At 48.2% G+C, this 27,962-nt stretch overlaps 1 protein-coding gene across 2 annotated transcripts in view; it reads right to left on the bottom strand.

Moving 5' to 3' along the window:
- stra6 (signaling receptor and transporter of retinol STRA6) overlaps positions 1-23,327 on the bottom strand; it is a 50,542-nt gene extending 27,215 nt beyond the window's left edge. Inside the window, exons 1-6 of one of the 2 annotated variants that reach the window (XM_078429941.1) lie at positions 23,239-23,327; positions 16,804-17,120; positions 16,644-16,707; positions 13,371-13,456; positions 3,222-3,361; positions 37-203 (exon numbers count right to left, since the gene is read on the bottom strand). In XM_078429941.1, the coding sequence (XP_078286067.1) occupies positions 37-203; positions 3,222-3,361; positions 13,371-13,456; positions 16,644-16,707; positions 16,804-16,904 (558 nt within the window). In that variant the 5' untranslated portion in view covers positions 16,905-17,120; positions 23,239-23,327. Of the gene's footprint in view, positions 1-36; positions 204-3,221; positions 3,362-13,370; positions 13,457-16,643; positions 16,708-16,803; positions 17,323-23,238 lie in introns of those variants that run through there. The other variant, XM_078429940.1, reaches the window with a different exon arrangement.
- Positions 23,328-27,962: the final 4,635 nt, after the last annotated feature.

Below are 27,962 nucleotides of genomic sequence, written 5' to 3'. Positions count from 1 at the left end.
AAAACTTAAGGCTGTTGCCTAAGCAGAAATAATTACCTCTCTCGATAAGGGGCATTCAACTTTCTGCCAGATGAGCACTCCACAGTGTAGCCAGGACAACAGGCTTCCAAGCAGGTAACCCACTTTGTTTTTGACCGTCGCACATGCGAGGAGGGGATAGTACAGGGCAGGGTAGTAGAGCAATGCCACGATCTTCCAGTACTCTGTGGGGAGGAATAAGACAGGGCAGAAGCATGGCTACAACAGCAGGTTACAACAAGAACAGGTCGAGCGAGACCCTTCAGTCTGAAGAAGGCTCTTGACCCGAAAGTCACCCATTCCTTTTCCCAGTCTGGCCCGCTGAGTTACCCCAGCTGTTTGTGTCTATCAAGTCAAGTCAAGTTTATTTGTCACACACACACACACACACACACGATGTGCAGTGAAATGAAAGTGGCAATGCCTGCGGATTGTGCACAAAAAAAGTTACAATTACAGCATATAAATTTAAATTAATACAGAAAAGAAAATTTAGTCCCTGGAGTTATAATAGTTAACAGTCCTGATGGCCTGTGGGAAGAAACTCCGTCTCATCCTCTCTGTTTTCACAGCGTGACAGCGGAGGCGTTTGCCTGACCGTAGCAGCTGGAACAGTCTGTTGCTGGGGTGGTAGGGGTCCCCCATAATGTTGTTGGCTCTGGATCTGCACCTCCTGATGTATAGGTCCTGCAGGGGGACTTCCATGCTGTTTATATTAAAATTATAACAAACTATTTTTCTTATTTAGTTTAGTTTAGAGATACAGCGCGGAAACAGGCCTTTTGGGCCCACCGGGTCCGCGCCGCCCAGCGATCCCCGCACATATTAACACTATCCTACACCCACTAGGGACAATTTTTTACATTTACCAAGCCAATCAATCTACAAACCTGTACGTCTTTGGAGCGTGGGAGGAAACCGAAGATCTCGGAGAAAACCCACACAGGTCACGGGGAGAACGTACAAACTCCGTACAGACGGCGCCCGTAGTCAGGATCGAACCCGTGCCTACAGCATTCAGTGTAAGGCACAACTCTACGCTGCGTCACCGCGCCACCCCAAGTATCTGGGGAATGGCCACTAAATTACTGTATCCTTATTAGAAATGATAGTTTGGCCTTTGTGATACAGAAGAACGCGTTATCAAGAGATAAATAACATACAGTCCAACCCAGTTTAAATTAAACATCGTACTGTGTTTCTCAAAGTACAAACATTGTACGGAATAATACTGAAATGGTGAGAATCAGAATAACTATTAGCAGCTGGAAAGTTGATATTAATGATGGAAGGACTGGATTTCAAAGGTCTTTTATTGTCACTGCTTTACAGCGAATGCAGCGCCGGAGACTCAGGTTCGATCCTGACTACGGGTGCTGCACTGTAAGGAGTTTGTACGTTCTCCCCGTGACCTGCGTGGGTTTTCTCCAAGATCTTCGGTTTCCTCCCACACTCCAAAGACGTACAGGTTTGTAGGTTAATTGGCTGGGTAAATGTAAAAATTGTCCCTAGTGGGTGTAGGATAGTGTTAATGTACGGGGATCGCTGGGCGGCGTGGACTTGGTGGGCCGAAAAGGCCTGTTTCTGCGCTGTATATATATGATATGATATGATACTCGAATTACCTTTCTGCATTAGATTGCAATTAAAGAAACTGTTAGGTTACAATCTTAAAATTCCATTCACTAGTCATCTCATAAAGGTGGAATGTGCAATTAGTCCACATGGGTCAGTAAAAGATCGGTCAGGATCTGAGCCAAGTTATTTTGGCACCACTCAACCCAAAATAAAACCAAAATGTTGGAAATACTCAGGAAGTCAGGCAGCATCTGTGGGGTGAGAAAAGATATTTCAACTCATCGGCTAGTTTTTTAATTTCAGAATTAGGGCGGCACGGTGGCCTAGCGATAGAGCTCCTGCCTCACAGCGCCAGAGACCCGGGTTCGATCCCGACTACGGGTGCTGTCCGTACGGAGTTTGTACGTTCTCCCTGTGACCTGCGTGGGTTTTCTCCGAGATCTTCGGTTTCCTCCCACACTCCAAAGACGTACAGGTTTGTAGGTTAATTGGCTTGGTATAAATGTAAACGGTCCCTAGTTTGTGTAGGATATTGTTAGTGTGCGGGGATCGCTGGTCGGTGCGGGCTCGGTGGGCAGAAGGGCCTGTTTCCGTGCTGTATCTCTAAACAAAGCGAAACAATGACTCAGTTAATGACTCATTGCCGCACTCAACACCTCTTAACAATGGAGGACCCGGCGTGAGGGGGGCACAAAGAAGGATCTGGTGCGAGATACTTTGTACCTTTGTCGGCACCCTTTATGTGGCAACTATTTGTATACCTTGGGTCTGCATGCAAAGAATTACGCCGTGACTCGGCACATACGACAATAAAGTATTCTTTCATTCATAAACTTGGGAAGAGTGTCACTGAAGTCACAATCTTGTTTCCTTTGACTCTCAGTCTTGAAAAGGGCCTCGACCCGAAACGTCACCTAGTCCTTTTGTCCATGTGAATGGGTGAGCAATGGTTGGCATGGACTCGGTGAGCCAAATTGACCCGTTTCCACGTCGTATGTCTAAACTGAAACTAATATCAGTGTGAAGAGGGGTCTCGACCCGAAACACCAACTAGTCCTTTTCTCCAGAGATGCTGTGTGACCCACACTGAGTTACTCCAGGTTTTTGAGTCTATCTTCATCACCTTCGGTCCAATAGACAATAGGTGCAGGAGGAGGCCATTCGGCCCTTTGAGCCAGCACCGCCATTCAATGCGATCATGGCTGATCATTCTCAATCAGTACCCCTTCTCCTCATACCCCCTGACTCCGCTATCCTTAAGAGCTCTATCCAGCTCTCTCTTGAATGCATTCAGAGAATTGACCTCCACTGCCTTCTGAGGCAGAAAATTCCACAGATTCACAACTCTCTGACTGAAAAAGTTTTTCCTCATCTCAGTTCTAAATGGCCTGCCCCTTATTCTTAAACTGTGGCCCCTTGTTCTGGACTCCCCCAACATTGACTCCCCCAACATTGGGGACATGTTTCCTGCCTCTAACGTGTCCAACCCCTTAATAATCTTATACGTTTCGATAAGATCTCCTCTCATCCTTCTAAATTCCAGTGTATACAAGCCTAAGGTGTTTTTGGATTTGTGGGGGGGGGGGGGGGGGGGGGGGGGGAAGAGAACAATTTTGTCCACTTACCTTTGGTCTCCTTGGAGTACTCCAGGCCAAAGGGCAGGGGGATGCTGTCAATGACCACAGAACACACAGAACAGACAAGCACTCCAAACACAGCGGCGGCAATCCCTCGATGACAGTCGCCCTCCAGGAACCCGGCTGGACTGGAAACAGAGAACCAGACCCAGATTAAAATACCTGCCGACACAGAACGCAATCTCTTCCCGGGTGCTTGCGAAGCATTCCGATCAAGTACCATCAGCAGTTAGTTTCAGTTCAGTCTATTGTCACGTGCACTGAGGTACAGTGAAAAGCTGCTGCTGCGCGCTGACCAGCCAGCGGAAAGACAACACACGATTACATTCAAACCATAACCATGTACAGATAAATGATAAAGGAGTAACGTTTAGTGAGTGCAAGGCAAAGCCAGCAAAGTCCGATCAAGGATAGTCCAAGGGTTAGATAGACAGACAAAGAGGTTAGCACGCAATAGATAGTAATAATAATAATAATAATGTATTACATTTATATAGCGCTTTTCATACACTCAAAGACGCTTTACAGGGATTTAAAGAACATAGGGAAGTGAACATAGTAGTTCATTAATAATAGGCAGATAAGATTAGACAGTCTTTGAAGGCAAATACAGTTAATAGAACCATTGATCTCAGTCTAAAGAAGTATAAGAAAATAACTGCAGATGCTGGTACAAATCGAAGGTGTTTATTCACAAAATGCTGTAGTAACTCAGCAGGTCAGGCAGCATCTCGGGAGAGAAGGAATGGGTGAGGTTTCGGGTCGAGACCCTTCTTCAGTCTGTAGAATGGTCTCGACCCGAAACATCACCCATTCCTTCTCTCCTGAGATGCTGCCTGACCTGCTGAGTTACTCCAGCATTTTGTGAATAAATACCTCAGTCTAAAGAAGGGTTTGCGACCAAAACATTGTCGAGCAACACCTAGACTGTAGAACAACATCCCTCTCCCCATCAGAATGGCCCCCTCCATAGACTCCTTTAAGTCCAGGCTCAAAACCTATTTCTATTCCCTAGCGTTTGAGGCCCTCTGAGGGGGCGCTGTAGACTGTTTATGTATGTGTCGTTAGGTTTGTGTGCCATTGTATGTTAATTTTTAGTACCTGAACTGACGTACAGCACTTTGGTCAACGTGGGTTGTGTTTAAATGTGCTATACAAATAAAATTGACTTGACTTGACTAGCCACCCCTTCTGAGATGCTGTCATTTCCTTCTGAGATCCTGCCTGACCTGTTGACAATAGACAATAGGTGCAGGAGGAGGCCATTCGGCCCTTCGAGCCAGCACCACCATTCAATGTGATCATGGCTGATCATTCTCAATCAGTACCCCGTTCCTGCCTTCTCCCCATACCCCCTGACTCCGCTATCCTTAAGAGCTCTATCCAGCTCTCTCTTGAATGCATTCGGAGAATTGGCCTCCACTGCCTTCTGAGGCAGAGAATTCCACAGATTCACAACTCTCCGACTGAAAAAGTTTTTCCTCATCTCAGTTCTAAATGGCCTACCCCTTATTCTTAAACTGTGGCCCCTTGTTCTGGACTCCCCCAACATTGGGAATATGTTTCCTGCCTCTTACGTGTCCAACCCCTTAATAACCCCTTAATGAGTTACTCTAGCACTGAGCTTTGCATCCATCTTGTGCAATTGGCGAGAGATATAGGAGAGAGAAAAAAACCATAACGGCACTATTCAGAGGCTTCAACAGGTTGATATTTACAGTTACATCTACAGGCATTGAGGGGCTTTCTACGAACAGTCCCGACACAAACATGGAGGACAGTGCGGTAGTGCAGCTGGTGTAGGTGCGGCCACACGCGGCAGGGAACCGGGTTCAATCCTGACCTCAGCTGCTGTCCATGTGGAGATTGCACGTTCTCCGTGAGACTGAGTGGGTGCTCGTGTCCATAAGTTCCAGGAGCAGAATTAGAGATACGAAGGACACTAGCAATGAAGGGCCATTAATATCAGATGGAGACACGCCAATGACTTATTAAGCTTAGAGTCATAGAGTGATACAGTGTGGAAACAAGCCCTTCGGCCCAACTTGCCCACACCAGCCAACATGTCCCAGCTACACTAATCCTACCTGCCCGTGTTTGGTCCTTATCCCTCAAACCTGTCCTACCCATGTAGCTGTCTAACTATTTCTTAAATATTGGGATAGTCCCTGCCTCAACTACCTCCTCTGGCAGCTTGTTCCATACACCCACCACCCTTCGCGTGAAAAAGTCGCCTCTCAGATTCCTATTGAATCTTTTCCCCTTCACCTTAAACCTATGTCCCCTGGTCCTCGATTCACCTCCTCTGGGCTAACTACTATTGTTATCCTGTAGGTTTTCTGCTTGTTGCATTAACTAGAATCTAATATTCATGCCTCAGGAATGCAGCAATGTCAAGTCGCATCCTGGAGGAGGCACACTTAACACAAAGTTGCTACAAGTTTTCAGCGTAGAACGAACCAGATTTATATTTACATTACATTGTTCATAACATTTGCCAGATCTTCGGGATTTCAATAAACATGAAAGGAGGATTTAAGGAAATAGGTTTAGTTTAGTTTAGACACAGGTCTTTCGGCCCACCGAGTCAGCACCGACCTGCACATTAACACTATCCTACACACACACTAGGGACAATTTACATTTTTATACCAAGCCGATTAACCCTCAAACTTGTACGTCTTTGGAGCGCGAGAGGAAATCGAAGAATCTCGGAGGAAACCCACGGGAGAACGTACAAACTCCGTACAGACGGCACCCGTAGTCGGGATCGAACTAGGGTCTCTGGTGCTGTAAGGCAACAACTCTACCGCTGCGCCACCATCATGTCGACTAATTGGCGGATGGATAAATCACTCCGACCAAACTCGCTATTTACGAAAAGTCAGAAACAAGAGTTGGGACTTGGGAAAACCAGACGAACGAGGAAGTTCTGTGCAAAGAGGCAGAAAGAGAGCTGGTCAGACCATTGCCACAGAAGGTAGTGAGAGATGTTGGGAGCAACTGCAGATGCTGTTTCAAACCAAAGATACACATAAAAACTGGAGTTATTCAGCATCTCTGGAGAAAAGGAATAGGTGAAAACTGGTCAAGACCCTTCTTTGTTAGAGACTTTGTGATCCATTTGTCATCAAATTAAAAGAAAGTTGACCATTGCTTTCAGTCCCTGCAGCAGATATCAATATACAATATGATAGAACTTTATTCTAGATAGAGCTCTTAAGGATAGCGGAGTCAGGGGGTACGGGGAGAAGGCAGGAACGGGGCACTGATTGAGAATGATCAGCCATGATCACATTGAATGGCGGTGCTGGCTCGAAGGGCCGAATGGCCTCCTCCTGCACCTATTGTCTATTATTCATCCCAGGAGGGAAATTGATCAGCCAACAGCCATAAAACACAAAATACATGGAACACACAAAATATATCATTACACCTCCAAATTATCCTAATTTGAAGGGATTTTGCTTTGAGTTCAATGAGGCTCAACAAACAGCTAACAATGGCCTATTTCCTTTATCATTGTCACTTCTTTCATTCATTTGTTCCATATCTCTCTACATCACTGTCTATACCTCTCATTTCCCTGTCCCCGACTCTCAGTCTGAAGAAGGGTCTCGACCCGAAACGTCACCTATTCCTTTTCTCCAGAGATGCTGCCTGACCTGCTGAGTTTTTTGTGTCTATCTTCACCCTAATTTGAGGGACGAATTCTGATGGCAATTCAGTTACAGATGTGGGATTAAGTCTCATATAAGAAAATAACTGCAGATGCTGGTACAAATCGATTTATTCACAAAATGCTGGAGTAACTCAGCAGGTCAGGCAGCATCTCGGGAGAGAAGGAATGGGTGACGTTTCCGGTCGAGACCCTTCATTGAGCAGATCACACGAATGTGAAACAATGGCATCCTTAACCCAAGGGATAACGCAATTGCAAATGGATTAAAGATGCCAGCGACCAAAGTCGTCAACGGATATTAGGATATGGGAGAGATAGAGCAGACATGATTGAATGACGAAGTAGACCTGATGGGCTGAATGGCCCAATTCTGCTCTTATCACTTATGACCACCAAAGCTTCACCCCCAATTTGACATTCCTGCATTCCCAAAACGATGGAGATTAGACTTCAGTTAATTCTATGGTAGGAAAAACTACAGGCTAACAATAATGTAATTTTTAAAAGTCGTTATGTTCCCATCTGATACCATTGAAAGACTGGAGCGACTTCACTGGAATTTAGAAGGATGAGAGGAGATCTTATCGAAACGTATAAGATTATTAAGGGGTTGGACACGTTAGAGGCAGGAAACATGTTCCCAATGTTGGGGGAGTCCAGAACAAAGGGCCACAGTTTAAGAATAAGGGGCAGGCCTTTTAAAACTGAGAAGAGGAAAAACTTTTTCAGTCAGAAAGTTGTGAATCTGCGGAATGCTCTGCCTCAGAAGGCAGTGGAGGCCAATTCTCTGAATGCATTCAAGAGAGAGCTAGATAGAGCTCTTAAAGATAGCGGAGTCAGGGGGTATGGGGAGAAGGCAGGAACGGGGTACTGATTGAGAATGATCAGCCATGATCACATTGAATGGCGGTGCAGGCTCGAAGGGCCGAGTGGCCTCCTCCTGCACCTATTGTCTATTAATGATGCTCCAGCCCTGGTGTCTTTTGTATCACTGGCGTTCTGACATTGATGTCTGTTCATTCAGTTGCAGATTCCCAGGACTCTGGAGCTCCCTGGTATTTCCCCCTCCCTGGTTTTTCCTTAAACCCATCATCATCAGGAGGCCACTCTCTGTAGTCTGGATGCAGTCATGTCCAGTGTCGGAAGGAACTGCAGATGCTGGTTTACACCGAAGACAGACACAAAATGCTGGATTAACTCAGTGGTACAGGCAGCAAACTCCATCTCTGGAGAGAAGGACTCATGTCCAGGGCAGTCCCGATGGAAGCGGGGAAGAGGAGGGTCTCGAACCATTTTAATGATGGTCAAATAACTTCAACACATTCAAGTGCCCTTTGATTGTCAAGAGCAAAATTGCAGGAATCATTCCATGAGGGTCCCAAGCAACGAAACGACAGAAAGAAACTCAATATTTCAGGCCAGTGATCTTTGCAAGGTCTATTAATCTCCCATCCCTCACCAGTGCTTTGTACTGCACCTGTTCACAGCACCAGACTCAAGAACAGCTTATTCCCCTCTGTTATCAGAGCTACTGAACTAGAGCTCCATAAGCTAGAGTTCTGTCCGATTCACCTCTACCCCATTGCAGACTGGACTTTGCCCCTGGAACTGATACGTTACAATGCTGAGATCTATATTCTGCAATCTGTATCTTCCCCTTTGTTCTTTCTATTGTACTGGAGTTTGAACTGATCGTATCCATGTATGGTACCATATCCATGTATGTATGTATGTATGTATCCATGTATGTATGGTTCAGTCTGAAGAAGGGTCTCGACCCGAAACGTCGCCCATTCCTTCTCTCCTGAGATGCTGCCTGACCTGCTGAGTTACTCCAGCATTTTATGAATAAATACCTTCGATTTGTACCAGCATCTGCAGTTATTTTCTTATACTTCTTTAGACTGAGATCAATGGTTCTATTAACCTTCGATTTGTAACAGCATCTGCAGTTATTTTCTTATAGTATCCATGTATGGTATATGCGCTGTAGATTTTTAATTGGGATGCATCACAGCATAGGGTGGCATGGCGGTAGAGCACCTGCCTTACAGCTAATGCCGTGCTGGAGTCCCGGGTTCGATCCTGACTACGGGCACTGTCTGTACATAGTTTGTACGTTCTCCCAGTGACCTACGCGGGTTTTCTCCGAGATCTTCGGTTTCCTCCCGCACTCCAAAGACGTACAGGTATGTAGGTTGATTGGCTTGGTAAATGTAAAAAAAAATTGTCCTTAGTGGGTGTAGGATAGTGTTAATGTGCGGGGATCGCTGGGCGGCGCGGACCCAGTGGGCGTGGTTCTCTAAACCAAAGCATGGTTTGGGAACAGCTCCATCCAAGACCACAAGAAATGGCAGGGAATTGTGGACGCAGCCCAGACCGACACACAAACCAACCTCCTTTCCTTTGACTCCATTAACTCCTTACGCTGCCTCGGCAAGGCCAGCAGCACAATCAAAGACCTGTTGCACCCTAGTGACTCCTTCTTATCTACTCTCTCGTCAGGCAAGAAGTGTAGAAGTTTGAAAACGCACACCTCCAGATTCAAGGACAGTTTCTTCCCAGCTGCTATCAGGCAACAGAACCATTCTTTTGGGTGCGTGGCTGTGTTCTGCAGCTGTGGCTCACCGGCAGTCTCTCTGTCTTTTTTTTTTTTTTTTGTCTATTGTCATCGTTTAATGTACGTTTTGTTTTGTTTTATTTTTAACTCTGTGTATGTGGGGGGGTGGTGGGGGGGGGGTTGGGGGAAACCTTTTTTCTAATCTCCTCCTCAACGGAGATGCGACCTTTACCGTGTCGTATCTCCGTTCGCGCTACGGCCTAACATCGTGGAGTCGGCGGCCTCCAGCTGGGATCGACCTCGAAGACTCCGGTCGCAGGGCCTGGACTTACCATCTCGGAGGCTTCGGCCGTGGGCCCTGCAGACCGCAACATCGGGAGTTCGCAGGTCCCTGGCTGGCGATCGGTTTTTGGGAGCTCCAGCCGTAGCAGCTTCAACCGCCCCGAAGTGCGAGGTTTGATCGACCCGCTCGCAGGCCCTTCATCGCCCTGCGTGGCTCGGCCGCGGCATTTTCCATCGCCCGGTGGGGGCTCAGGACTTTCATCGGCCTGCTTGGCTCGGCCCTGGGACTTTCCATCGCCCGGTGGGGGCTCAGGACCTTCATCGGCCTGCTCGGCTCGGCCCTGGGACTTTCCATCGCCCGGTGGGGGCTTCAAAAAGTTGGGAGCCTCGATCACCTCGTGGCACCACGGGAGAAGAAATCAGGAGGAGATAAGACTTTGCCTTCCATCACAGTGAGGGTGTGCCTAGAGCAATCACTGTGATGGCTGTTTGTGTAAAAATTGTGTAAAAATTGTATCTGTGTGTCCTGTGCTTTTTGTTGTCTACTGCCGGACCCTGACGTGAGAGGACGCTGGCGTTGTTCATTCACCGCTTCTCCGTTAGGATAGTTTGTCTGTTTGTTTTTATGTTTGATTGTTTATGTAAAGCGCTTTGAGCACCAGATAAGGCGCTATATAAAATAAATGCTTATTATTATTATTATTATTATTCTATCGACAGCTAGAAAGCAGTCCTGAGCTACTATCTACCTCATTGGAGACCCTCGGACTATCGTTGATTGGACTTTACCTTGCACTAAACATTATTCACGTTATTCCCTTTACCATGCATCTGTACACGGTGGATGGCTTGATTGTAATCATCTCTCGTCTTTCCACTGACTGGATAGAATGCAAGAAAAGTTTATCACTGTACCTTGGTACACGTGACAAACTACACTCAACACAACTGTATCTTATCTCTGTGGGAAAGCATACCAAAAAAATAAAGCTTTTCACTGTACCTCAGTACACGTGACAATAAAAAACCTAAACTCGGATTGGCATTGCCAAGTGGAACATCAAACAGCAAAGCACTTTGCATCAACAGGAAGTTTGCATAGTCCAATTTTTATTTGTGACTAGACCTATAGACAATAGGTGCAGGAGGAGGCCATTCGGCCCTTCGAGCCAGCACCGCCATTCAATGTGATCATGGCTGATCATTCTCAATCAGTACCCCGTTCCTGCCTTCTCCCCATACCCCCTGACTCCGCTATCCTGAAGAGCTCTTTCTAGCTCTCTCTTGAATGCATTCAGAGAATTGGCCTCCACTGCCTTCTGAGGCAGAGAATTCCACAGATTCACAACTCTCTGACTGAAAAAGTTTTTCCTCATCTCAGTTCTAAATGGCCTACCCCTTATTCTTAAACTGTGGCCCCTGGTTCTGGACTCCCCTAACATTGGGAACATATTTCCTGCCTCTAACGTGTCCAACCCCTTAATAATCTTATACGTTTTGATAAGATCTCCTCTCATCCTTCTAAATTCCAGTGTATACAAGCCTAGCTGCTCCAGTCTTTCAACATATGAAAGTCCCGCCATTCCGGGAATTAACCTAGTAAACCTACGCTGCACGCCCTCAATAGCAAGAATATCCGTCCTCAAATTTGGGAGACCAAAACTGCACACAGTACTCCAGGTGCGGTCTCATTAGGGGCCTGTACAACTGCACACAGTACTCCAGGTGCGGTCTCACTAGGGCCCTGTACAACTGCACACAGTACTCCAGGTGCGGTCTCAATAGGGCCCTGTACAACTGCACACAGTACTCCAGGTGCGGTCTCACTAGGGCCCTGTACAACTGCACACAGTACTCCAGGTGCGGTCTCACTAGGGCCCTGTACAACTGCACACAGTACTCCAGGTGCGGTCTCAATAGGGCCCTGTACAACTGCACACAGTACTCCAGGTGCGGTCTCACTAGGGCCCTGTACAACTGCACACAGTACTCCAGGTGCGGTCTCAATAGGGCCCTGTACAACTGCACACAGTACTCCAGGTGCGGTCTCAATAGGGCCCTGTACAACTGCACACAGTACTCCAGGTGCGGTCTCAATAGGGCCCTGTACAACTGCACACAGTACTCCTGGTGCGGTCTCAATAGGGCCCTGTACAACTGCACACAGTACTCCAGGTGCGGTCTCAATAGGGCCCTGTACAACTGCACACAGTACTCCAGGTGCGGTCTCAATAGGGCCCTGTACAACTGCAGACCAAGTGGACCCGTTGAGCCCAAACCTCTCTTGCATTGGTGCAGCACCCTCTCCTCTCCACCCCCTCCCTCCCTGCCCCTCCCTCCCTGCCCCTCCCTCCACCCCCCCTTCCCCCACTCCATCCCCCTCAACCCCCCTGCTCCCCTCCCTCCCTAGGAGATAGATTTAAACTTTAACATGCGAATAACTTAAAAAATATAACACCGATTTCGATGAAACTGCTTCCATTAGCACCAAATTGACGACGGTGAGTTAGGTGGGCCTAAAATTGTCGCGCTATCGTGCACCGTTTTGGCTGTAGTTCAGGAACAAACAAACAAACAAACAAGAGTTTTAGTATATAGATGACAGATCCAAGTTCTGAGAGGGGGGCGAGAGAGGAAAGAAAGGATTGAAAGCCTTGTATGGGTTTTTGAACAGCGTTCTGAATAAGGCTCAGCTGCAAGGATCATTACAGAACATAGTCACACATTCCTAGTGGGGATTAACCTAGTTAATTTTTAAAGAAAAAGATCCCTCAGCAAAATCCCAATTTAATGAGCACGAGCCTGTTTCACTGGGGGAGGGTTAAGGAGATTTTCAAAATGGGGGGGGGGGAGGGGGAGGGCAGAAAAGGTTCAGAATGAAAGTTGTTCACACAAGTGAGAAAAAATATCACTTTGGACAATGAAGAGGAAAAAAAGTTGTCCTTTAAAGCCGCCACACTTCCAGTTTATACATTCGACGTCCTTTGTGTTTTTATGACTGTTGGCAAATCAAATAGGGCGGCACGGTGGCGCAGCGGTAGAGTTGCTGCCTTACAGCGAATGCAGCGCCGGAGACCCGGGTTCGATCCCGACTACGGGTGCCGTCTGTACGGAGTTTGTACGTTCTCCCCGTGTGTTTTCTCCGAGATCTTCGGTTTCCTCCCACACTCCAAAGGCGTACAGGTATGTAGGTTAATTGGCTGGGTAAGTGTAAAAACTGCCGCCAGTGTGCGGGGATCGCTGGTCGGCTGGTCGGACCCAGTGGGCCAAAAGGGCCCGTTTCCGCCCTTTATCTCTAAACTAAATCCAAATCTCCCTCCCGAGATAAATAAAATTCCACCGCATCATATATAGTCAGGAATGGAGGCTTAAAAGTACATTGGGACAGTGTTTTTGGTCGGATGTTGGTTCAAAGGAACACAGACTAGGCAGGGCTTGCTTGTTTACACAAGACAGAGGTGAGGAGGTCTTGGGAGTGCTGGCTCATCAGGCCGGTGATGCATCTACACCCGGTGTCAAGGCTCTGACCTCAGGAATTCCACAGCCTGGTTCACCCAGGGTTCAGGCGGGGGGCACGGGGAGGGGAGGGGGCGGGGGGAAGGAGGCACTTAACTGCAACAGGCCCGGAGCTCCACCGCAGCAACTCCTGCACATCCGCCTGCGCTTCACAAAGAACGTCAGCAGCACCAGCACCACAACCTGCAAGAGGCAACGCACAAACAAACCCCGTCACTCTTCGGGTTGCCAACGGTCCCCGTATTAGCCGGGACACCCCGTATTTTTGGGTGGTCCCGTATCAGTAGGGTGGCCAACTTCCTCACTCCCAAATACAGGACAGAGGGCGACATCACCGCCCCCCGCGCCCCACGTGACCTCGCCCAGCCAGCGGCCGCCATTGGTGGAGCGGGAGCACGTGGCCGCTGGCTGGGCGAGAGTGGCAGGGACGTCGCCCTTTGTCCCGTATTTGGGAGTGGGGAAGTTGGCAACCCTAGTCACTCTCCACAGTTGCATTAATCATAGAGTCCCATATTCGGCCCCGCGGGCCACTGTAGGCCCAGACATTGTAGGCTAACGGAGCTCGTTAATGTTAACGGAGTTCGGGGAGCGGGGCCGAGTGCGTTCGGGGAGTGGGGCCGAGCGCGTTCGCCTAACGGAGGTTGCAACCCGTCTCCCGGCCCAGGCGGCAGCCATTGGTGGAGCAGGAGCACGTGGCCGCTGGCTGAGTGAGTTCGCGTGGGGCGGTGACGTCACCTTGTCCCGTATTTGGAAGTGAGAAAGTTGGCAACCCTAGTCGAGACCCTTCTAAAGACTTCAGACTAACAAATAAATTCTTCGTACCTGGTTATCAAACCCACCAGCCCACATTACCACATCTTACCTTTGGACTTTCTGGTGAGGTTGCCAGACCAGAATATCACGACAGGCTGCTCCCAACTTAAGTTTTAAACCCCACTCATTGGATTGCTGGTTTGGGGGAAGAATCTTTGATATAGATTTCACCATTTGCTTTAAATAGTCCAACCACATCCAGGGTAAAAACAAACTTGCCGTCAGCAAAGCCATCTATTACACCCACAGCCAGCCAATTACTTTGAAGTTACCCCGGCCACAACAGGCCCCTGGAGCGGAAATGGGATGAATTCAAGATAGACACAAAATGCCGGAGAAGTGAGATGAGGAAAAACTTTTTTAGTCAGAGAGTTATGAATCTGTGGAATTCTCTGCCTCAGAAGGCAGTGGAGGCCAATTCTCTGAATGCATTCAAGACAGAGCTAGATAGAGCTCTTAAGGATAGCGGAGTCAGGGGGTATGGGGAGAAGGCAGGAACGGGGTACTGATTGAGAATGATCAGCCATGATCACATTGAATGGCGGTGCTGGCTCGAAGGGCCGAATGGCCTCCTCCTGCACCTATTGTCTATTGTAACTCAGCGGGACAGGCAGCATCTCTGGAGAGAAGGAATCTGTGGAATTCTCTGCCACAGAAGGTAGTTGAGGCCAGTTCATTGGCTATACTTAAGAGGAAGTTAGATGTGGCCCTTGTGGCTAAAGGGATCAGGGGGTATGGAGAGAAGGCAGGTACGGGATACTGAGTTGGATGATCAGCCATGATCATATTGAATGGAGGTGCAGGCTCGAAGGGCCGAATGGCCTACTCCTGCACCTATTTTCTATGTTTCTATGAATGGGTGTTACAATAAATTCAAGTGTTGGAGGAAGGGTAAACAGGAGCTTGGACGTACAGTTTTGTTCCAACACAGTGCTGCTTGACTAAAGGCACCCAAAGAGCAGATGTAATTTGTGTTAACTATCCTGTTTAACAATGCAGAATGCTCTCCAAATCTTGGGCACCGAATTTCTAACACAGCAGGGATATGCCTAGGGTTGCCAACTGTCCCGTATTAGCCGAGACATCCCCTATTTTGGGCTGAATTAGTTTGTCCCGTACCGGACCGCCCTTGTCCCGTATTAGTAGGGTTGCCAACTTCCTCACTCCCAATTAAGGGACAAAGGGTAACGTCACCGCCCCGCGCCCCACGTGACCTCACCCAGCCCGGGCGGCCGCCATTGGTGGAGCGGGAGCACGCAGCCGCTGGCTGGGTGAGGTCACGCGGGGCGCAGGGCGGTGATGTCACCCTTTGTCCCTTAATTGGGTGCGAGGAAATTGGCAACACTAGACATGCCCTTCAGTCCACGGCATTTGCGGAGAACACGAGTTAGAGGGAAGATAAGACTCAAAATGCTGGAGTAACTCAGCGGGACAGGCAGCATCTCTGGAGAGAGGAAAAAGTTGGCGACCTGAAACGCGAGTCTGAAAAAGGGTCTTGACCCGAGACTTCACCCATTCAATAGACAATAGGTGCAGGAGTAGGCCATTCGGCCCTTCGAGCCAGCAACACCATTCAATGTGATCATGGCTGATCATTCTCAATCAGTACCCCGTTCCTGCCTTCTCCCCATACCCCCTGACTCCGCTATCCTTAAGAGCTCTATCCAGCTCTCTCTTGAATGCATTCAGAGAATTGGCCTCCACTGCCCTCTGAGGCAGAGAATTCCACAGATTCACAACTCTCTGACTAAAAAAGTTTTTCCTCATCTCTGTTCTAAATGGCCTACCCCTTATTCTTAAACTGTGGCCCCTGGTTCTGGACTTCCCCCAACATTGGGAACATTCCATCTCTCCAGAGATACTGCCTGTCCCGCTGAGTTACTCCAGCATTTTGTGTCTACCTTCGGTGTAAACCAGCACCTGTAGTTCCTTCCTTCACGAATTAGAGGGATATGGGCTAAGGCGCTCCTTGACTTACGATATTTCCGATTTACGATGGGTTTATCAGTAAGTCGAGGAGTGTCTGTAGAAGGGACACCTTGACCGGACTGGGCAAGCTGGGCCGAGCGGTCCATTCCCATGCTGTGCAACGCTATGGTGTTAAATTACACTAATCCCTTTCATCTGCACATGACCCATATCCCTCCACTCCCTGCCAAAAAGCCTCTTAAGAGTGCCGTTATCTTATCTACTTCAAATATCAACTCAGGCAGCACATTTCAGGCACTACAATGGTAAAGCAGTAGAGATCATAGCGCAAACCACACCAAGGGACATTTGTAATCAAGGGAACACAATTTCCTTTACGAAGCGGCCACTGATGTGATTTATAGACAGACCAAGAGGGTCAGAGGTGGTCTGACGTGGTGGTATTTATATCCTGGATTTACTAATTTTTCAGCGCTCGCCTTCGCTAGGAGAACAAATATAGTACAACGGTTGAGAGTGGGGAGCAATTAATTAGGCTGGAAAAGGTGCTCCCTCCTCCCCCCCCCCCCCCCAAACGCTTGAAAACATAGTTGAAAAACACGCGTCGCAAGTGGAGTTGTAAACTTACCGAGACGCCTGCCGCAGAGATATGAAACAAATCAACTTGGATAATGGGACTGCACGGAATTAACCTGCAGAGGAAAGCAAAAGCACGAGAGAAATGAAGGCAAAACCATTCCTGAAAGATAAGCTCAATTAACAATCGGACGGAAGGAAGGCAGACATACTCAGCTGGGAGAGTGGTGTCCACAGGAGCATCGATATACCAGTCTGTGTAATCCATATAGTTCACTTCATCATTGGAGAAAGATTCGTTTTTGGAGTCCATTGCGTGTTCCGTGCCTGGATTAGAAATGCGTCTCTGATCCTCCAGCTGCTGTGTTTTAAAACTTGGGTACCTTGTTCCTCCAGGTCCCTGGTGCACTAATCCAGATCAGATCAGTGCAAGTGTTCCACGCTACACAAGACTGCTTTGATGAATGGATTTCTCTGCGCCTCCTACTTCTGGTTAATACCTTTGGGACAAGCTTTGAGATGGTTTACACTGTGTGGGGAGGGGGGGAAAGAGGAGAAAACAAAACAAATGGGTCGGTCACAGTTGGAGACGAGAGCCACTGAAATGAAACGATTTCTCTTAAACAGGCACATCAGGAGAACAAAATCTTGCATTTCGCTAAGATATATATTTTTTAAAACCTGGTACTTTAACAAAACACCATTGTCAAACCAACACATTACTTGGCTGGTGATACAGCAAAGAGGTTTGTTACTTCTAAAGAGTTGGATTGAAAATACTTTGCAATAAAAAGACTGCAGAACAGCAATTACAGGGTGAAATCCAAGTCCAGTAATTGCACATTAAGCCAAAAATAAACACGCCTTGTAAAGAGGAGGAAAAGAAACGTCCACAGAGTGGTTTGGAAACAATGCAAGTCCAATTGTTTTACTAGCATCTAGCTAGATTTCCCAGCTCGCTGGCTCCATGCTAACCAACTGAGGTGGAGGCCAACAGGCGTTGAGCCATCCAAACAGATGGCTAATCTCCTCCTCTCTCTCTCTGCACACCAGGGGGTTTGGAGCAGAGTGTTCCAGTGAACACAAACTCCAGTGAACATTGACCAAACATTTTATTTCACTTTCCGAGGACTTTGGAGCGGGGGGGGGGGGGGGATTTGCAGGCAAAACGGTAACGGCAGAATCCCAGACACGAGATAAATGACCACTTATGAACTATGAGCAGGTGCACGCCACTCAGCCCCTCTAGCCTGCTCTGCTGTTCAACAAGATCTGGGTTGCTGGAGTACCTCAGCGGGACAGGCAGCATCTCTGGAGGGAAGGAATGGGTGACGTTTCAGGTCTTCAGTCTGAAGAAGGGTCATGACCTGAAACGTCATCCATTCCTTCTCTCCAGAGATGCTGCCTGTCCCGCTGAGTTACTCCAGTTTTTTGTGTCTATCTTCACCCTAATTTGAGGGTCGTATTCTGATGGCAATTCAGTTACAGATGTGGGATTGAGTCTCGAATATCCTAATTTGAAGGGATTTTGCTTTGAGTTCAATGAGGCTCAACAAACAGCTAACAATGGCCTGTTTCCTTTATCATCGTTACTTCTTTGCACGTCTTTCATTCATTTGTTCCATATCACACTACATCACCGTCTATACGTCTCGTTTCCCTGGCCCCGACTCTCAGTCTGAAGAATGGTCTCGACCCGAAACGTCACCCATTCCTTCTCTCCAGAGATGCTGCCTGACCCGCTGAGTTACTCCAGTTTTCTGTGTCTATCTTCACGCTAATTTGAGGGACGGATTCTGATGGCAATTTAGTTACAGATGTGGGATTAAGTCTCATTGAGCGGATCACACGAATGTGAAACAACGGCATCCTTAACCCAAGTGATAACGCAATTGAAACTGGATTAAAGATGCCAGCGAGCCAAATCAAGTCAACGGATACTAGGATATCATATATATACAGCCGGAAACAGGCCTTTTCGGCCCACCAAGTCCGCGCCGCCCAGCGATCCCCGCACATTAACACTATCCTACACCCACTAGGGACAATTTTTACATTTGCCCAGCCAATTAACGTACATACCTGTACGTCTTTGGAGTGTGGGAGGAAACCGAAGATCTCGGAGAAAACCCACGCAGGTCACGGGGAGAACGTACAAACTCCTTACAGTGCAGCACCCGTAGTCAGGATCGAACCTGAGTCTCCGGCGCTGCATTCGCTGTAAAGCAGCAACTCTACCGCTGCGCTACCGTGCCGCCAATGGGAGAGATAGAGCTGCCATGATTGAATGACAAAGTAGACCTGATGGGCTGAATGGCCCAATTCTGCTCTTATCACTTATGACCTTGGGCACCTATTCCTTCTCTCCAGAGATGCTGCCTGACCCGCTGAGTTACTCCTGCATTTTGTGTCTATCTTCGGTGTAAACCAGCATCTGCAGTTCCTTCCTACACATGATCTAGGCTGCTCCGGTTACAACTGCTTTCCCTTCTGTAATCAATCTTCCCTTATTGAATAGTTGTGTAACTTTGACTTAAATCTTCAAAGGCTAAGTTGCTGGATGGTGGAGGAATGGCTGACAGGCTAATTTCACCTTTATCCACTCTCCTAGTCTTTCTCCAGCTGCCCCACACACTGGCACCTGGTGGGATCTAACTAGGGTTGCCAACTTTCTCACTCCCAAATAAGGGACAAAAGGGGATGTCAACGCCCCGCGTCCCACGTGACCTCACTCAGCCAGCGGCCACGTACTCCCGCTCCACCAATGGTGGCCGCCCAGGCTGGGAGGCTGGTTGCTATGCAACCACCATTAGGCGGCCCCCGGGCCTACAGTATCCGGGCCCACAGCGTGCCCTTGGGCCTAATACGGGACTAGGGCGGTCCCATACAGGACAAACCAATTTAGCCCGATGTCCCGGTTAATACGGGACAGTTGGCAACCCTAGATCTAACCCCGTCTTATGATTCCAAATGGACAAAACCTATGCAAAGAACTGTCTGATATACAGATGGAAGATCGTGACTTCTTGCACAAGCAACAAGGAGCAGGCAATACAAGACACACCAAACTAAGAATACCTTGACAATGGATCACCAGGAAAATTGCTTGCATTCTGCCCAAGGAAGTTTGATGTATCTGCAAGGGTTAAAACTGTGGAAACCATTTTGTGCTAACTGTGGCAGACATTTTAGATTTAGAGATACAGCGCGGAAACAGGCCCTTCGGCCCACCGGGTCCGTGCCGCCCAGCGATCCCCGCACATTAACACTATCCTACACCCACTAGGGACAATTTTTACATTTACCCAGTCAATTAACCTACAAACTTGTACGTCTTTGGAGTGTGGGAGGAAACCGAAGATCTCGGAGAAAACCCACGCAGGTCACGGGGAGAACGTACAAACTCCGTACAGACGGCGCCCGTAGTCAGGATCGAACCCGAGTCTCCGGCGCTGCATTCGCTGTAAGGCGGCAACTCTACCGCTGCGCCACCGTGCCGCCGATTAAGCTGAACATGCTACTGTGGGAAGTCGGCCTTCATGGTACCAGACACCTGCAGATAAGAAGTTGTTTCTCAGGGTTTATTGAGGACTGGACATTCCAATGTTCTGAACTAGATCCGATGGTGTCTCCTTATCGCACAACTGTGCCTCTCTAATCATCGTAGCTATGCAACTCCTCTTTACTCCTGTTTGACACAATTAAAGGAACGATACTATGGGAACTCTACTATGCTATTGTTAAGAATGGCTGATGTCATGTAACTGTGGAAAATTACTGAACTGTGTAAAATTACTGGATGTGCCTTTTGTGCTGTATAAATATTGCCTGTATTCGGGGTATTCATTGAAAAGGAGAGAAGCAGGTGTTTGATTGAACAACAGTAGACTCAGGTCTCCGTGTCTTCTCCCACCTTGGTGTTAAAGTAAAAAGTTTAAACTGAGTCTTGTGTTCTTTGAATTTTTTCATAGATAGGTCTAGGTGACTATCACATTTGGCGTGGTCGGCAGGATCTCGTTGGGATGGACGACAAGGGTGAATAAGTGGCAACAGTGAAGCGGAGACTTCGGAGGGGGATTTTGCCCCTTGACTTGGGTCCCCGACATCCCAATGTTGGGGGAGTCCAGAACAAAGGACCACAGTTTAAGAATAAGGGGTAGGCCATTTAGAACTGAGATGAGGAAAATCTTTTTCGGTCAGAGAGTTGTGAATCTGTGGAATTCTCTGCCTCAGAAGGCAGTGGAGGCCAATTCTCTGAATGCATTCAAGAGAGAGCTGGATAGAGCTCTTAAGGATAGCGGAGTCAGTGGGTATGGGGAGAAGGCAGGAATGGGGTACTGATTGAGAATGATCAGCCATGATCACATTGAATGGCGGTGCTGGCTCGAAGGGCCAAATGGCCTCCTCCTGCACCTATTGTCTATTGTCTATTGACTCACTGGAACATTGTGGTCCCTCGCCCGAGGTTGATCAGGTTCCCAAACAAGATCAAAGAACGAACAGGAAAGCAAGGGAATTGAGTTAAGAGTCTTTATCGCGCGAGTCTGTGGTCCGGGTAAATTGAAGATCAATATTATAACGTGGAATAGTGATCGAATGGGACAGGCTATGGATAAGAGAGACAGTGGGTCGTCGGTACAGCACACGTGATTTTTGGATCCGGGAAAAAGTAAAGGTTTAGACAACAGGGGCAGCACGGTGGCGCAGCGGTAGAGTTGCTGCCTTACAGCGAATGCAGCGCCGGAGACTCGGATTCAATCCCGACTATGGGCGCCGTCTGTACGGAGTCTGTACGTTCTCCCCGTGACCTGCGTGGGTTTTCTCCGAGATCTTCGGTTTCCTCCCACACTCCAAAGACGTGCAGGTATGTAGGTTAATTGACTGGGTAAATGTAAAAATTGTCCCTAGTGTGCGTAGGATAGTGTTAATGTGCGGGGATCGCTGGGCGGCGCGGACTCGTTGGGCCGAAGGGCCTGTTTCCGCCCTGTATCTCTAAATTTAAAAAAAAGAATAATAATTAAATTGTCAGCATCTCTAAGCGGCTGGGTGATGAGGCTTGGACGGCAGGGAGAACATGGAATGTCGGGACTTTAAAAAGGGAAGAACAATTGATGTGGGAGCTCGATGCGGGAAAGAAATGGAAAAAGCGTGTTAGAAACATAGACATAGAAAATAGGTGCAGGAGTAGGCCATTCGGCCCTTCGAGCCTTTACGCACCACCATTCAATATGATCATTGCTGATCATCCAACTCAGTAACCTGTACCTGCCTTCTCTCCATACCCCCTGATCCCTTTAGCCACAAGGGCCACATCTAACTCCCTCTTAAATATAGCCAATGAACTGGCCTCAACTACCTTCTGTGGCAGAGAATTCCACAGATTCACCACTCTCTGTGTGAAAAAAAACGTTCTCATCTCGGTCCTAAAAGACTTCCCCCTTATCCTTAAACTGTGACCCCTTGTTCTGGACTTCCCCAACATCGAGAACAATCTTCCTGCATCTAGCCTGTCCAACCCCTTAAGAATTTTGTACGTTTCCATAAGATCCCCCCTCAGTCTTCTAAATTCCAGCGAGTACAAGCCGAGTAATGTGTTAAAGAATGGAAGGCGGAAGCAGGTCAAACGGCATGAGGAATTGCGAGATCGGAGTTGGATGAGCAGTGCATGTGCCCGAGGGATTGTGGTATGTGGGCCCACAGGGGGGCAGGAAAGGTTGGGAGGTATTACAAGCCGAGTGTCAGGCCGTGAGTCTTCGACTCAAAACAATACAAAATGGTTTCCACAGCTTTAACCCTTACATATCCAGACAGAACACCCCATTTCTTGTAACAGCTACATAGTGACTGGGGGGGGGGGGGGGGGAGAGATAGATCGAAACAGCACGGAAATAGGCCCAACTTGCCCACACCGGCCAACATTTCCCAGCTACAGTCTGAAGAAGGGTCTCGACCCGAAACGTCACCCATTCCTTCTCTCCTGAGATGCTGCCTGACCTGCTGAGTTACTCCAGCATTTTGTGAATAAATACCTTCGATTTGTACCAGCATCTGCAGTTATTTTCATATATTTCCCAGCTACACGTCCTACCTGCTCGCATTTGATCCATATCCCTCCAAACCTGTCCTGTCCAGTCCATGTATCATATCATATCATATCATATATATACAGCCGGAAACAGGCCTTTTCGGCCCACCAAGTCCGCGCCGCCCACCGATCCCCGCACATTAACACTATCCTACACCCACTAGGGACAATTTTTATTTTTTTTACATTTACCCAGCCAATTAACCTACAAACCTGTACGTCTTTGGAGTGTGGGAGGAAACCGAAAATCTCGGAGAAAACCCACGCAGGTCACGGGGAGAACGTACAAACTCCTCACAGTGCAGCACCCGTAGTCAGGATCGAACCTGAGTCTCCGGCGCTGCATTCGCTGTAAGGCAGCAACTCTATCGCTGCGCCACCGTGCCGCCCTAGTACTAGTCTTACTGTTTGTTAAACGTTGGGATAGTCCCTGCCTCAACTGCCTCCTCCGGCAGCTTGTTCCAAACACCCACCACCCTCCGTGTGAAAAGGTTACCCCTCAGATTCCTGTTAAATCTTTTTCCCTTCACCTTAAACCTATGTCCTCTGGTCCTCGACTCACCTACACTGGGCAAGAGACTCTATGCGTCTACCCGATCTATTCCTCTCTTGGTTCCTGAGAAGGGAAAAGGACTTGCATGAGAACCAAGGACTTGGTTCTCGAAACCAAGAATGCTGCAGAAGAAATGAAACTGAAAGTGCTGCAAAATAAAGAAATGAATAATGTTGCAAATTCATCACCACATGGTCACTCAATTATCCCTGCATTGGTAGATTCAAGCTTTGCAGACAAAGAACTCTGCCTGGCACAAGCTCAGAGCTTTTGACTGCACTGGGCCTGTACACGCTGGAGTTTAGAAGAATGAGGGGGGGGACTTCATTGAAACAGACCGAAATAATGAAAGGCTCGGATAGAGTGGATGTGTAGAGGATGTTTCCACTAGTGGGAGGGTCTAGGACTAGAGGTCATAGCCTCAGAATTAAAGGACGTTCCTTTAGAAAGGAGGAATTTCATTAGAAACGTAGACACAGAAAATAGGTGCAGGAACAGGCCATTCTGCCCTTCAATATGATCATGGCTGATCATCCAAAATCAGTTCCCCTTTCCTGCTTTTTCCCCCCATATCCCTTGATTCATTTAGCCCCAAGAGCTAAATCTAACTCTCTCTTAGTCAGAGGGTGGTGACTCTATGGAATTCTTAGCCACAGAAGGCTGTGGAGGCCAAGTCAATTGATGTTTTTAAGGCAGAAATAGATAGATTCCTGATTAGTATGTGTGTCAGAGGTTATGGGGAGAAGGCAGGAGAATGGGGTTAGAAGGGAGGGATAGACAATAGGTGCAGGAGGAGGCCATTCGGCCCTTCGAGCCAGCACCACCATTCAATGTGATCATGGCTGATCATTCTCAATCAGTACCCCGTTCCTGCCTTCTCCCCATACCCCCTGACTCCGCTATCCTTAAGAGCTCTATCTAGCTCTCTCTTGAATGCATTCAGAGAATTGGCCTCCACTGCCTTCTGAGGCAGAGAATTCCACAGATTCACAACTCTCTGACTGAAAAAGTTTTTTGCTCATCTCAGTTCTAAATGGCCTACCCCTTATTCCTAAACTGTGGCCCCCTTTTTCTGGATTCCACCAACATTGGGAACATGTTTCCTGCCTCTAACGTGTCCAACCCCTTAATAATCAGTCTGAAGAAGGGTCTCGACCCGAAACGTCACCCATTCCTTCTCTCCCGAGATGCTGCCTGACCTGCTGAGTTACTCCAGCATTTTGTGAATAAATCCCTTAATAATCTTATACGTTTCGATAAGATCCCCTCTCATCCTTCTAAATTCCAGTGTAGACAAGCCTAGTCGCTCCAGTCTTTCAAGATATGACAGTCCCGCCATTCCGGGAATTAACCTAGTGAACCTACGCTGCACGCCCTCAGCCATGGATAGATCAGCCATGATTGAATGGCGGAGTAGACTTGATGGGCGAATGGCTGAATGTTGCTCCTATCACTTAAGACCTTTTGACCCATTACAGCACCTCCAGTATGAAAATAAATCTCAAATGGTCAAGTGATTTTATCCAGATGAATGTGGCAGCCATGGTCGCCAACTGTTCCGTATTAGCCGGGACATCCCGTATTTTGGGCGAGATTAGTTTGTCCCGTACGGGACCGCCCTTGTCCCGTATTAGTAGGGTTGCCAACTCCCTCGCTCCCAAATAAGGGACAAAGGGTGACATCACCGCCCCCGCGCGACCTCACCCAGCCAGCGGCCACAAGCTCCCGCTCCACCAATGGCGGCCGCCATTGGTAGAGCGGGAGCGCGTGGCCGCTGGCTGGGAGAGGTCACGTGGGGCGGTGACGAAGTCACCCTTTGTCCCTTCTTTGGGAGTGAGGAAGTTGGCAACCCTAGTGGCAGCATTGGGGCTGTCCCAAGACACCTGGGACCAAAACTGTATTGCCAGTGAAAGGATTGGTAAACAGTAATGCAAGACTTCCGAAGGTTGCAACCAAATCTGGGATAATAGGTCTCTTAAACAAAGGGGTACATTGCATGTAGCAATGGCTTTGTCGTGCCATTAAAATGCATCCCCCCCCCTCCCTCCTCACCTTTTTATCCCCTCCTCTCCTCCCTGTCAGTCAGAGAGTTGTGAATGTGTGGAATTCTCTGCCTCAGAAGGCAGTGGAGGCCAATTCTCTGAATGCATTCAAGAGAGAGCTAGATAGAGCTCTTAAGGATAGCGGAGTCAGGGGGTGTGGGGGGAAGGCAGGAACGGGGTACTGATTGAGAATGATCAGCCGTGATCACATTGAATGGCGGTGCGTACAGGCTCGAAGGGCCGAATGGCCTCCTCCTGCACCTATTGTCTGTACCGCTACTGGTTGTGCACCCATTTCCCCCCTGCCACCTATATTCTTTTCTCCAGCTTCACATTTCAAACCTCGTCTCCCCTTAATGTGCAGGAAGGGAACTGCAGATGCAGGTTTTCACCGAAGGTAGACACAAAATGCTGGTGCAGCTCGGCGGGACAGGCAGCATCTCTGGAGAGAAGGAATGGGCGACGTTGCGGGGCCGAGACCCTTCTTCAGACCGAGAGTGAGGCGGGGGGGGGAGAGACAGAGACGAGGAAGCGGAAGGAGTGGAAACGACACATCAAAGGGGAGGCCGATCAAGGAAAATGTAGAATAGATCATTGTTAGAAACATAGAAACATAGAAAATAGGTGCAGGAGTAGGAGTAGGCCATTCGGCCCGTCTGTATGGGCGCCGTCTGTACGGAGTTTGTACGTTCTCCCCGTGACCTGCGTGGGTTTTCTCCGAGATCTTCGGTTTCCTCCCGCACTCCAAAGACGTACAGGCATGTAGGTTAATTGAATGGGTAAATGTAAAAATAGTCCCTAGTGTGTGTGGGGTGGCGATAATGTGCGGGGATCGCTGGGCGGCGTGGACCCGGTGGGCCGAAGGGCCTGTTTCCGCGCTGTATCTCTAAACTAAAAAAATGAAAAAGAATTAAATTGTCAGCGTCTCTAAGCGGCTGGGTGATGAGGCTTGGCCGGCAGGGGGAACATGGAATGTCGGGACTTTAAAAAGGGAAGAACAATTGATGTGGGAGCTCGATGCGGGAAAGAAATGGAAAAAGCGTGTTAGAAACATAGACACAGAAAATAGGTGCAGGAGTAGGCCATTCGGCCCTTCGAGCCTGCACCGCCATTCAATATGATCATGGCTGATCATCCAACTCAGTATCCCGTACCTGCCTTCTCTCCATACCCCCTGATCCCTTTAGCCACAAGGGCCACATCTAACTCCCTCTTAAATATAGCCAATGAACTGGCTATATTCCACAGATTCCACAGAGAATTCCACAGATTCACCACTCTCTGTGTGGAAAACAAACGTTCTCATCTCGGTCCTAAAAGACTTCCCCCTTATCCTTAAACTGTGACCCCTTGTTCTGGACTTCCCCAACATCGGGAACAATCTTCCTGCATCTAGCCTGTCCAACCCCTTAGCAAGGGAAAGGTAACAACGAAGCAAACAGAGATAAAATGTATTCATGGGGACAGTTAGACTGGTTGGAGAACTACGATGAGGGTCGGGATCTTAGTTCTTCGACCAGTCTGACTGTCCCCCTGATTAAATTTTATCTCTGTTTGCTTCGTTGTCACCTTCCCCCAGCTAACAATGAACTATTCTACATTTTCCTTTATTCTCATCCCCTTTGATGCCTCGTTTTCACACCTTACCCTTCCTTATCTCTGTGTCTCCCTCTCCCCCGACTCTCAGTCTGAAGAAGGGTCTCAACCCGAAACGTCACCCATTCTTTCTGTCCAGAGATGCTGCCTGTCCCGCTGAGTTACTCCAGCATTCTCGTGTCTCCTTGAGTCTCACCTTATCTCACCTTATCTTTGTCTTTTCATCTTTGGCCTTTGTCTAACCATTTGCCAACCGATACCTCCCCCTCACCTGTATCCATCGTTCACATGCTAGACTTCGTCACGACTCCATCTCCCTTCTAGCTTTCTTTACCTTACTACTCTCTGAAGAGTTTATTCACAAAATGCTGGAGTAACTCAACAGGTCAGGCAGCATCTCAGGAGAGAAGGAATGGCTGACGTTTCGGGTCGAGACCCTTCTTCAGAGTCTGAAGAAGGGTCTCGACCCGAAACGTCACCCATTCCTTCTCTCCTGAGATGCTGCCTGACCTGCTGAGTTACTCCAGCATTTTGTGAATAAATACCTTCGATTTGTACCAGCATCTGCAGTTATTTTTTTACACTACCTGAAGAATGGTCCCAATCCAAAAAGTCACCCAATCACCCTCTCCAGAGATGCTGCCTGACCTGCTGAGTTACTCCAGCACTTTGTGTCTTTTTTTTGTAAACCAACACCTGCAGTTACTTAAGTCCACATCAAAAGTTTGTTCCCAAGTGACAAGGAAACAGACTCAAACTGGGATGCAAGAACCGAGGATGTGTACAAAGGAACTGCAGATGCTGGTTTACACTGGAGACAAGCACAAAATGCTGGAGTAACTCACCAGGACAGGCAGCATCTCTGGAGGGAAGGAATGGGCGATGTTTTGGGTGGAGACCCATCTTCAGATTTATGTAATGGGACCAGCACAAGATATCTGCTTTCTTTTCTCATCCAGAATAAGTTTATAAGTCATAGGAGCAGTATTAGGACATTCAGCCCATCGAGTTACTAGGTTAATTCCCGGAATGGCGGGACTGTCATATGTTGAAAGACTAGAGCGACTAGGTTTGTATACACTGGAATTTAGAAGG

The sequence above is a fragment of the Rhinoraja longicauda genome, chromosome 38, assembly GCF_053455715.1.
Source record: "Rhinoraja longicauda isolate Sanriku21f chromosome 38, sRhiLon1.1, whole genome shotgun sequence".
Lineage (NCBI taxonomy): Eukaryota > Metazoa > Chordata > Chondrichthyes > Rajiformes > Arhynchobatidae > Rhinoraja > Rhinoraja longicauda.
The sequence above is the reverse complement of the archived record's forward strand: the minus strand, read 5'-3'. Positions and strand labels throughout refer to the sequence as shown.